The sequence below is a fragment of the Manis pentadactyla genome, chromosome 7 (assembly GCF_030020395.1).
Source record: "Manis pentadactyla isolate mManPen7 chromosome 7, mManPen7.hap1, whole genome shotgun sequence".
Taxonomy (NCBI): Eukaryota; Metazoa; Chordata; class Mammalia; order Pholidota; family Manidae; genus Manis; species Manis pentadactyla.
In genome coordinates this window covers 123,491,360-123,503,409 of record NC_080025.1, presented here as the reverse complement: position 1 = coordinate 123,503,409, position 12,050 = coordinate 123,491,360, and the positions used below count along the sequence as shown (strand labels likewise).

General features: G+C 38.4%; 1 protein-coding gene across 6 annotated transcripts in view; it reads left to right on the top strand.

The window, feature by feature from the left end:
* Positions 1-12,050, top strand: part of POT1 (protection of telomeres 1) — a 100,367-nt gene that overhangs the window by 5,603 nt on the left and 82,714 nt on the right. For all 6 annotated transcript variants that reach the window (XR_008998545.1, XM_057504739.1, XM_057504737.1 and 3 more), the window contains exon 3: positions 11,232-11,304. Coding sequence is in view for 5 of the 6 variants with exons in the window: in XM_057504739.1 (XP_057360722.1) it covers positions 11,232-11,304 (73 nt within the window). In the remaining variant the exon portion in view is untranslated. The remainder of the gene's footprint in view (positions 1-11,231; positions 11,305-12,050) is intronic.

Below are 12,050 nucleotides of genomic sequence, written 5' to 3'. Positions count from 1 at the left end.
CTCCAACTCATTGGGCAGTCTGGAAGAAAAGTGTGGGGCCAGAAGTTGTATACGGGTGTGATATCTCATGTCCCACCTAGCATGGGAATGTAGATAGTGGGGGAAAAACAGGTACTGAAATGTACAGAGTCTGAAACTAATTTAAGGAGAATTGCTTCAAATCTTACATCTTATGTATGAAAGAAACTTAATAGAAATTTTCTCAAACCTGACAGCAGTCCTAAAAATTTATGTGAGGTTACCAATAATGAGTGAAGTTGAATACAATCATTGTAAACTATCAATTAGAAAAATCAAATTTTAGTCAGTTATGCTGTAGGAAAAATGGAATTATCTTTATATTCTCTATAGACACTAATGTAATAAAATCATTGACATGAAAAGATTATAGCCATAAATGTGAAGAACTATGTAGTTAAAGAGGTGTATCAGGAAATAAGTTGATTCAAAATTAGGTTACTTTTCTGGATTTTTAAATATTTATATGTATTTTAGCTTTTACACTTTGTAATTTGTTGTGATTTCTTTTTCATTCTAAATACTTTCATAACAAAGAAATGCATTTTGTTATGAAGGATTGAAGAGGAAAGGGTGCAATTAAAGGGGATGTAAGGATGAAGAAAGTTAATGACTGGGAGAAGAGGAATGTGTCTAGATATGTTATTGTTATTGATTTATAATTTAATTCTTTAAGATTTCAGTTTTTTTGAAATTTAATGAGACTTATTTAATGTACTACCATATGGTTTGCCTTCCTGAACATTCCGTGTGTACTGACATGAATGTGTGTTCAGCAGTTGTCAGGTGTAGTGGTCTGTAAATGTGAATTGTTCTGGGTAAAATTTCAGTATTTCCAGAATCTTCTGCTTTGCCTTAGTGCATTTCCCTATTAATAGGTGTGTCCAAGGGGTGGAGAGAAGTAGTCCACCTCTATATCAATAGGTGATTATAAGGGTGAGTGAGGGCATATCTGAACCAGAGAGGTTGGGTGGGATCCCTTTTTTGCTGCCTGGTTACCAGGGACACCTGCGAGCAGAAGTGGACAACTGCTCGTAAGCAATAAATGGGTTTCTCCCACTTGACTTCTCCCTTTGACTGATTTCAACTTCAAAGGTAATTGGCCCCAGACTGGGAACATAGTTACCCCCCAGAGTTACAATTGTATAAACTTGTATGATGGTGTTTTTCAGATCTATATTTGACTGACTATATTTTTCCTTGTTCTGTCAGTTACTGAGAGATGGGTGCTCATTTCAGCTATGATTGTGGATTTGTCTATTCTTCCTTTAGTTAGGTCAGTGTTCACATAGTTTGAAGCTTCTTAATTAAGTGTTTATATCATTTGGGTTGTCATTTCTTTTTGATGAAAATTCCTTATATCATTATCAAATGTTCCTCTTTAAGGTAACTCTTCTTCTTAGAATCTGTTTTTTCTGATAATACTATAGCTATGCCAACATTCCTTTTTAAATTTTTTTTACTTTAAACTTATTTATCCTTCTGAATTTTAAGTATCTCTTAGCCAGCATATCTTTGGATCATGCTTTTTAATCTGACAAGCTCGCCATTTAATTGGAGTGGTTGTTTTTGTTATATTTGAAGTCATTGATATGGTGGTGTCCTGATTAAGCCTCTGTCTTATCAAGCAGTGTGTCTGTGGGTCTTTTGGTTAAGGTCTTCTCAGTGATCCTGCCCTGTCCATAGTGGTGGGTCTGGCCCTTCATATATACCTAGTTCTGGCCATCCCTAGAAGTTATAGAAAGTGCTTTTTTTTTCTGCTTCACCCTTTCAGCTGCAGTGGTATTTCACTCTAAGGGTCCTAGTTTTGTTGCCCTTTGACAGCACTTCAAGGACTTTGTTCTGAAAGAAAGAAGGGGAAGATCCAGGCAGGGTTTCCTTCCTACAGTAACTGCTACCTCCCTTGCTCCCCATTCCCTCCTGGTCTGAACTTTGTCAGGTTTGTGGAGAAGAGCTTGTAAGTAGGTATGAATTCCCTTTGTGTTTGCAGCTCCCAGAAGCTCCATGTCTTCTCATTAGCCCATATTTGGTCTTTAGCAACTCTGAAAATATTAGATGAGTATTTCTTAGAGATACCAGGCAGCATTTGCCCTTTGCATCAGGTAAGCAAGTGCCTACGCCTATCTCTCATCAGATGACTGTTTTCTTGGACACCTGGTTGGTTGGTTGTCCTGTGACCTCAGCTCACTTGCCCCCATCTCTCCTTGGAGGAACTTCTCTTTTCCTACATTTTTCGTTAGTTGTTTGCCTTCTGACTTTCTCTCTGGAGGGTAAAGAAAAATTTCAAAGTTTGCCCATTGTCTGACTTTTTGTTGTTCTTTACAGCTTTCTACCTCTTAAGTGGAAATAATTACCTTTGCTTTTGACTGAATCATTATGTACTGTTGATGACCTTTTAATTTCTTTTTCTGACTCCTATCTTATAAGTAAGATTAATATATAAACATAGCTGGATTTTCTTTTTACTATTAGCACCATATATCAAAGTTTGTAATATTGGTATGTGGGAGATACATATTATAGGATCTATTTTTAAACTTCATTAATAAATTCTTTTCTTTATTTATTTATTTGTTTGTTTTTTGTGGGTAATTATTTTTTTATTGAAGGGTAGTTGACACACAGTATTACATTACATTAGTTTCAGGTGTACAACATAGTGATTCAACATTTATATGCATGACAATTCTAGGTACCAGCTATCACCATACCAAGCTGTTAAAATATCTTGACTATATTCCTTATGCTATACATTACATCCCGGTTACTTATTTATTTTACCATTGGAAGTGTGTACTTTTCTTTTTTTTTTTTTTGTGAGGGCATCTCTCATATTTATTGATCAAATGGTTGTTAACAACAATAAAATTCTGTATAGGTGAGTCAATGCTCAATGCACAATCATTAATCCACCCAAAGCCTAATTATTGTCAGTCTCCAATCTTCTGAGGCATAACAAACAAGTTCTTACATGGGGAACAAATTCTTACATAGTGAATAAGTTACATAGTGAACAGTACAAGGGCAGTCATCACAGAAACTTTTGGTTTTGCTCATGCATTATGAACAATAAACAGTTCAAATATGAATACTCATTTGATTTTTATACTTGATTTATATGTGGATACCACATTTCTCTCTTTATTATTATTATTTTTAATAAAATGCTGAAGTGGTAGATAGATACAAGATAAAGGTAGAAAACATAGTTTAGTGTTGTAAGGGAGCAAATGTAGATGATCAGGTGTGTGCCTGTAGACTATGTGTTAATCCAAGCTAGACAAGGGCAATAAAACATCCACGTATGCAGAAGATTTTCTCCTAGAACAGGGGGCGTGAGGTTCTAAGCCTCACCTCTTTTGATCCCCAATTTCTCACCTGATGACCCCCCTGCGACTGTGCCTGTCTTAGGTTGTTCCTCCCTTGAGGAATCTTACCCATCTCTGGCTAACCAGTCATCTTCCGGGGACATACAGGGAAATATAAAGTTGGTAAGTGAGAGAGAAGCCTTATTGTTTGAAATGGTTAGCTTTTTACTTCTTTGCATATTTATGCCCTGTAGCTTCTATGCCCAGCATTTGTCTTGAGGTATCTTTACCACTTGGAAGAATTATGATACTCGGTAAATTTCATATGAGGCACGAATTCTATTTAAGGGTTGTAATTAGGAAGGAAGGAGAAAAGCTATAGAAGTAGCAGGCGGAAGAAAACATGGGAAGATTGATTATTTCTTTGACATATCTTCTTGTAGAGTAACTTCAGCATGTATAGGTTTTAAGCTACTACCTAAATTGCGCACACACATTAACATAATAGGAGTATAGTTACATAACCAAAGCATATCTGTAATTACCAGCCATCTCCAGTGAAACCAAGAAAACCAGATAGGCACCTTAGGCATTTGTGAAAACTTATCTATGATATGGTGGATATTGTCCAACTGAACTTGAACAGTCTGAGAGAAATCAGACAAATTAAAACAACCCATTCCTAGGGAATGTTCACATACCTTATGTTCTTTTAACAGTAAATAGTCTGTAGTTGTAAGATTTTGGAGTGCTACAATTTGCACTTCTCCTAATTCTTCATTGAGATCCAACAGTATAGATCCAGTCAAATTTGTTGTTTTACTGTATGCACAGGCCAGCTTAGATATCTCCTTCATTCCCATGGCAAGTCCAGGAGCTGGTGGGATGAGTGCATCTACAGCTGTAGCAGTGTGTGGATCTTTGTTGGGGTTTTTTGATGATCATCTTCTGGCATGAGTCTTCCAGAGAGTGCTGATGTTGGAAGTTCTTTTTCATATCATATCTTAGTTCATTTTTCAGGGTAGCCCAATTAGGCTTTGATCCTCTGTGTAAACACAAAAAGACCCTTTCCCTACACTTTTATATGCCCTTTATACCCTTGTGTAGAACTCATTGGAGTCTATCACACAGGAACTGCCTTTTTTTGTTTGTTTGTTTTGTTTTTGGTATCACTAATCTACACTTACATGACGAATATTATGTTTACTAGGCTCTCCCCTATACCAGGTCCCCCCATAAACCCCTTTACAGTCACTGTCCATCAGCATAGCAAAATGTTGTAGAATCACTACTTGTCTTCTCTGTGCTGTACAGCCCTCCCCTTTCTCCCACCCCCCCATGCATGCTAATCTTAATACCCCCCTTCTTCTTCCCCCCCCTTATCCCTCCTTACCCACCCATCCTCCCTAGTCCCTTTCCCTTTGGTACCTGTTAGTCCATTCTTGAGTTCTGTGGTTCTGCTGCTGTTTTGTTCCTTCAGTTTTTCTTTTGTTCTTATACTCCACAGATGAGTGAAATCATTTGGTATTTCTCTTTCTCTGCTTGATTTATTTCACTGAGCATAATACTCTCCAGCTCCATCCATATTGCTGCAAATGGTAGGATTTGCCCTTTTCTTATGGCTGAGTAGTATTCCATTGTGTATATGTACCACATCTTCTTTATCCATTCATCTATCGATGGATCTTTAGGTTACTTCCAATTCTTGGCTATTGTAAATAGTGCTGCGATAAACATAGGGGTGCATCTGTCTTTCTCAAACTTGATTGCTGCGTTCTTAGGGTAAATTCCTAGGAGTGGAATTACTGGGTCAAATGGTAAGTCTGTTTTGAGTATTTTGATGTACCTCCATACTGCTTTCCACAATGGTTGAACTAATTTACATTCCCACCAGCAGTGTAGGAGGGTTCCCCTTTCTCCACAGCCTCACCAACATTTGTTGTTGTTTGTCTTTTGGACGGCAGCCATCCTTACTGGTGTGAGGTGATACCTCATTGTAGTTTTAATTTGCATTTCTCTGATAATTAGTGATGTGGAGCATCTTTTCATGTGTCTGTTGGCCATCTGTATTTCTTTTTTGGAGAACTGTCTGTTCAGTTCCTCTGCCCATTTTTTAATTGGGTTATTTGTTTTATGTTTGTTCAGGCGTGTGAGCTCTTTATATATTCTGGACGTCAAGCCTTTATCGGATGTGTCATTTTCAAATATATTCTCCCATACTGTAGGGTTCCTTTTTGTTCTATTGATGGTGTCTTTTGCTGTACAGAAGCTTTTCAGCTTAATATAGTCCCACTTACTCATTTTTGTTGTTTTCCTTGCCCAGGGAGATATGTTCAAAAAGAGGTCACTCATGTTTATGTCTAAGAGGTTTTTGCCTATGTTTTCTTCCAAGAGTTTAATGTTTTCATGACTTACATTCAGGTCTTTGATCCATTTTGAGTTTACTTTTGTATATGGGGTTAGACAATGGTCCAGTTTCATTCTCCTACATGTAGCTGTCCAGTTTTGCCAGCTCCATCTGTTGAAGAGACTGTCATTTCGCCATTGTATGTCCATGGCTCCTTTATCAAATATTAGTTGACCATATATATCTGGGTTAATGTCTGGATTGTCTAGTCTGTTCCATTGGTCTGTGGCTCTGTTCTTGTGCCAGTACCAAATTGTCTTGATTACTATGGCTTTATAGTAGAGCTTGAAATAGGGGAGTGAGATCCCCCCTACTTTATTCTTCTTTCTCAGGATTGCTTTGGCTATTCGGGGTCTTTGGTGTTTCCATATGAATTTTTGAATTATTTGTTCCAGTTCATTGAAGAATGTTGCTTGTAGTTTCATAGGGATTGCATCAAATCTGTATATTGCTTTGGGCAGGATGGCCATTTTGACGATATTCATTCTTCCTAGCCACGAGCATGGGATGAGTTTCCATCTGTTAGTGTCCCCTTTAATTTCTCTTAAGAGTGACTTGTAGTTTTCAGAGTGTAAGTCTTTCACTTCTTTGGTTAGTTTTATTCCTAGGTATTTTATTTTTTTTGATGCAATTGTGAATGGAGTTGTTTTCCTGATTTCTCTTTCTGTTGGTTCATTGTTAGTGTATAGGAAAGCCACAGATTTCTGTATGTTGATTTTGTATCCTGCAACTTTGCTGTATTTTGATATCAGTTCTAGTAGTTTTGGGGTGGAGTCTTTAGGGTTTTTTATGTACAGTATCGTGTCATCTGCAAATAGTGACAGTTTAACTTCTTCTTTACCAATCTGGATTCCTTGTATTTCTTTGTTTTTTCTGATTGCCGTGGCTAGGACCTCCAGTGCTATGTTAAATAACAGTGGAGAGAGTAGGCATCCCTGTCTAGTTCCCGATCTCAGAGGAAATGCTTTCAGCTTCTCGCTGTTCAATATAATGTTGGCTGTGGGTTTATCATAGATGGCCTTTATTATGTTGAGGTACTTGCCCTCTATTCCCATTTTGCTGAGAGTTTTTATCACGAATGGATGTGGAACTCTGTCAAATGCTTTTTCAGCATCTATGGAGATGATCATGTGGTTTTTGTCTTTCTTTTTGTTGATGTGGTGGATCATGTTGATGGACTTTCGAATGTCATACCATCCTTGCATCCCTGGGATGAATCCCACTTGGTCATGGTGTATGATCCTTTTGATGTATTTTTGAATTCGGTTTGCTAATATTTTGTTGAGTATTTTTGCATCTACGTTCATCAGGGATATTGGTCTTTAGTTTTCTTTGTTGGTGGGGTCTTTGCTGGTTTTGGTATTAGGGTGATGTTTGCTTCATAGAATGAGTTTGGGAGTATCCCCTCCTCCTCTATTTTTCGGAAAACTTTAAGGAGAATGGGTATTATGTCTTCCCTGTATGTCTGATATAATTCCGTGGTAAATCCATCTGGCCCGGGGGTTTTGTTCTTGGGTAGTTTTTTGATTACCGCTTCAATTTCGTTGCTGGTAATTGGTCTGTTTAGATTTTCTGTTTCTTTCTGGGTCAGTCTTGGAAGGTTGTATTTTTCTAGGAATTTGTCCATTTCTCCTAGGTTTCCCAGCTTGTTAGCATATAGGTTTTCATAGTATTCTCTAATAATTCTTTGTATTTCTGTGGGGTCCGTCGTGATTTTTCCTTTCTCGTTTCTGATACTGTTGATTTGTGTTGACTCTCTTTTCTTCTTAATAATTCTGGCTAGAGGCTTATCTATTTTGTTTATTTTCTCGATGAACCAGCTCTTGGTTTCATTGATTTTTCTATTGTTTTATTCTGCTCAATTTTATTTATTTCTTCTCTGATCTTTATTATGTCCCTCCTTTTGCTGACCTTAGGCCTCATCTGTACTTCTTTTTCCAATTTCGATAATTGTGACATTAGACCATTCATTTGGGATTGCTTTTCCTTTTTAAAATATGCTTGGATTGTTATATACTTTCCTCTTAAGACTGCTTTTGCTGTGTCCCATGGAAGTTGGGGCTTAGTGTTGTTGTTGTCATTTGTTTCCATATATTGCTGGATCTCCATTTTGATTTTGTCATTGATCCATTGATTATTTAGGAGCGTGTTGCTAAGCCTCCATGTGTTTGTGAGTCTCTTTGTTTTCTTTGTACAGTTTATTTCTAGTTTTATGCCTTTGTGGTCTGAAAAGTTGGTTGGTAGGATTTCAATCTTTTGGGATTTTCTGAGGCTCTTTTTGTGTCCTAGTATGTGGTCTATTCTGGAGAATGTTCCATGTGCACTTGAGAAGAATGTATATCCTGTTGCTTTTGGATGTAGAGTTCTATTGATGTCTATTAGGTCCATCTGTTCTACTGTGTTCTTCAGTGCTTCCGTGTCCTTACTTATTTTCTGCCCGGTGGATCTATCCTTTGGGGTGAGTGGTATGTTGAAGTCTCCTAGAGTGAATGCATTGCAGTCTATTTCCCTCTTTAGTTCTGTTAGTATTTGTTTCACATATGCTGGTGCTCCTGTGTTGGGTGCATATATATTTAGAATGGTTATATCCTCTTGTTTGACTAGCCCTTTATCATTATGTAGTGTCCTTCTTTATCTCTTGTTACTTTCTTTGTTTTGAAGTCTATTTTGTCTGATATTAGTACTGCAACCCCTGCTTTCTTCTCACTGTTGTTTGCTTGAAATATGTTTTTCCATCCCTTGACTTTTAGTCTGTACATGTCTTTGGGTTTGAGGTGAGTTTCTTGTAAGCAGCATATAGATGGGTCTTGCTTTTTTATCCATTCTATTACTCTGTGTCTTTTGATTGGTCCATTCAGTCCATTAACATTTAGGGTGACTATTGAAAGATATGTACTTATTGCCATTGCAGGCTTTAAATTCGTGGTTACCAAAGGTTCAAGGTTAGCCTCTTTAGTATCTTCCTGCCTAACTTAGCTCGGTTATTGAGCTGTTATATACACTGTCTGGAGATTCTTTTCTTTTCTCCCTTCTTATTCCTCCTCCTTGATTCTTCATATGTTGGGTGTTTTGTGCTGTGCTGTTTCTTGGAGTGCTTCCATCTAGAGCAGTCCCTGTAAGATGTTCTGTAGAGGTGGTTTTTGGGAAGCAAATTCCCTCAGCTTTTGTTTGTCTGGGAATTGTTTAATCCCACCATCATATTTAAATGATAGTCGTGCTGGATACAGTATCCTTGGTTCAAGTCCCTTCTGTTTCATTGTATTAAATATATCATGCCATTCTCTTCTGGCCTGTAGGGTTTCTGTCGAGAAATCTGATGTTAGCCTGATGGGTTTTCCTTTATAGGTGACCTTTTTCTCTCTAGCTGCCTTTAAAACTCTTTCCTTGTCCTTGATCTTTGACATTTTAATTATTATGTGTCTTAGTGTTGTCCTCCTTGGATCCTTTCTGTTGGGGGTTCTGTGTATTTCCGTGGTCTGTTCGATAATTTCCTCCCCCAGTTTGGGGAAGTTTTCAGCAATTAGTTCTTCTAAGATACTTTCCATCTCTTTTCCTCTCTCTTCTTCTGGAACCCCTATAATACGGATAATGTTCCTTTTGGATTGGTCACACAGTTCTCTTAATATTGTTTCATTCCTGGAGATCCTTTTGTCTCTCTCTATGTCAGCTTCTATGCGTTCTTGTTCTCTGGTTTCAGTTCCATCAATGGCCTCTTGCATCCTATCCATTCTGCTTATAAACCCTTCCAGAGTTTGTTTCATTTCTGCGATCTCCTTTCTGGCATCTGTGATGTCCCTCCGGACTTCATCCCATTTCTCTTGCCTATTTCTCTGCATCTCTGTCAGCATGTTTATGATTCTTATTTTGAATTCTTTTTCCGGAAGACTGGTTAGGTCTGTCTCCTTCTCTGGTGTTGTCTCTGTGATCTTTGTCTGCCTGTAGCTTTGCCTTTTCATGGTGATAGGAATAGTCTGCAGAGCTGGTATGAGTGACGGCTGGAATAACTTCCTTTCTTGTTGGTTTGTGGCCCTCCACCCCTGGGAGAACAGCGACCTCTAGTGGCTTGTGCTGCGCAGCTGCGCGCAGACAGGGTTTCTGCTTCCTGCCCGGCTGCTATGGAGTTAATCTCCGCTGTTGCTGTGGGCGTGGCCTGGCTCGGGCAGCTGCTCCAAAGTGGTGGAGTCGCGTTGGAGCAGGAGCTGCTGGGAGGCTATTTATCTCCGTAAGGGGCCTCCCTGCTCCCTGCAGCCCAGGGGTTAGGGTGCCCAGAGATCCCCGGTTTCCCTACCTCTGGATTAAGTGTTCCACCCTGCCCCTTTTAGACTTCCAAAAAAGCGCTCGCCAAAACAAAACAGAGAAAAAAAAATGGGCACTTGCTTTTCTGGTGTCCTCCAGGGCCAGGGCACCGGTGCCCGCTCACTGTTCTTGCTGCCCTGTTTCCCTAGTATTGGGGTTCCTATCCCTTTAAGACTTCCAAAAAGCGCTTGCCAAAACAAAACAGAAAAGAAAAAAAAAAATTGGTCGCGCGCTTTTCTTATGTCCTCTGTCGCCCAGCCTCCAGTGCCCGCTCACTGTTCTTGCTGCCCTGTTTTCCTAGTATCCAGGGCCCTGCACTCTGGCCCGAATGGCTGGGGCTGGGTGTTCAGCAGTCCTGTGCTCCGTCTCCCTCCCGCTCTGCCTGTTCTTCTCCCGCCGGTAGTTGGGGGGATGGGCGCTTGGCTCCCGCCGGGCCGGGGCTTGTATCTTACCCCCTTCGCGAGGCGCTGGGTTCTCTCAGGTGCGGATGTGGTCTGGATATTGTCCTGTGTCCTCTGGTCTTTATTCTAGGAATGGTTGTCTTTGTTATTTTTTCATGGATATATGTGGTTTTGGGAGGAGATTTCCGCTGCTCTACGCACGCCGCCATCTTCCCAATAAATTATTTTCTGTATGGGAATTTTCATAGAGCCTTATATTTATTCATGGGATCATTAAATTTTATAGAATTATAGAAATTATAAAAACTATCCAGATTAAATACTTCATTTTATCTGAGACTGTTTAAACGCTGTCAGAGCTGGTTACAGAAGCAGAACAAAGTCTAACCTGTCCTTGTGCATTAGTCCATTGATTTGTCAATACCGTCCTTATTTATGAGATTATCAGTTTGCATTTTTAAGTTTTCTTTAATAAGTTTTAGTTTCTTTCTAGGAACAAATTTTTTCTTAGAGAATAGTTTTACAGGTTAAAATAAAGCTAAAGTTGAGCTAGTCCATCTTTATCTGTAAAATGAAGACTTGGTGATGTTTAATAAAATATTTTAAAAATTAAATGAACCTGAAGTATTTTTAGGCCTTTTGGTATTAGAAAAATCACTTCCGTGACTTGAACACAATACTTTGATTTTTTTTGCAAGACAAAAGTCTACTTTAAAATTTTTATTCTAATTTTTACTTATAGCTTGGTATTATAATAAGCTCTTTTGGCTTTTCTGAGTAACCTTTTTTCTCTCATTTCAGGGAAAACTTTCATTTATCTCTTCTTTAACTAATGGTGGAAACAGAACAGCTGTTTTGAAGATTGGACTACAAGGTATATAAGACCACTGCTTAACTTTTTTGCTTGTAAACGACAAATGGGTAACTTTATGTATGTATACATATGCACATAAGTGCAAAAATGATTTCTAATGAATTGTATATGCACAGTAGTATAAAAATCTATAGAATGAAAGATTAGTCTTTCCTTCATTAATTTTTCCTCTTATTGTCTAACGTATCTCCCTTTCTCCCATAGCTTCTATATTACTTTAGATTTCTTTAGCCACATATTTAAACTATTAACAATAGCTAACTGGTCTCCCTATTTGCTAGTTTCATTAATGTGACCAAAACAGCTTGGAAAACTTAACTTTCTTCAAATGTTATTTCCAACATGTTAGTTCTTAGCTTGGTGTAGTTACACAAGTTAATTTCTTTCCCTAGTAACCCTCAAGTAATCCTGGTAAGCTCAGAAGGGCTACTATGGAATACTTGGGGACCAAAGTAGATCTCATCTGAAGCCTAAAATTAATTAGAAGGGTGGTCTGCTGCAGTGAATGGGAAACAGACTTTGAACTATGGCATTCTACAACTACCGAAAACAAGCTATGTATCAGACACTGTTCTCGGTACAGGGGATACAGCAGTGACCAAACCAAAGTCTTTACCTTCATGGAATTTACATTTTTAGGGAGTAAGTAATTACATAGGTAGTATTAGGTAGAAATGTGTTTTGAAGAAAAATAAATCAAAATAAGGTATAAGCCTGTTACCATTTTGATACATTGCTAGGTTTGA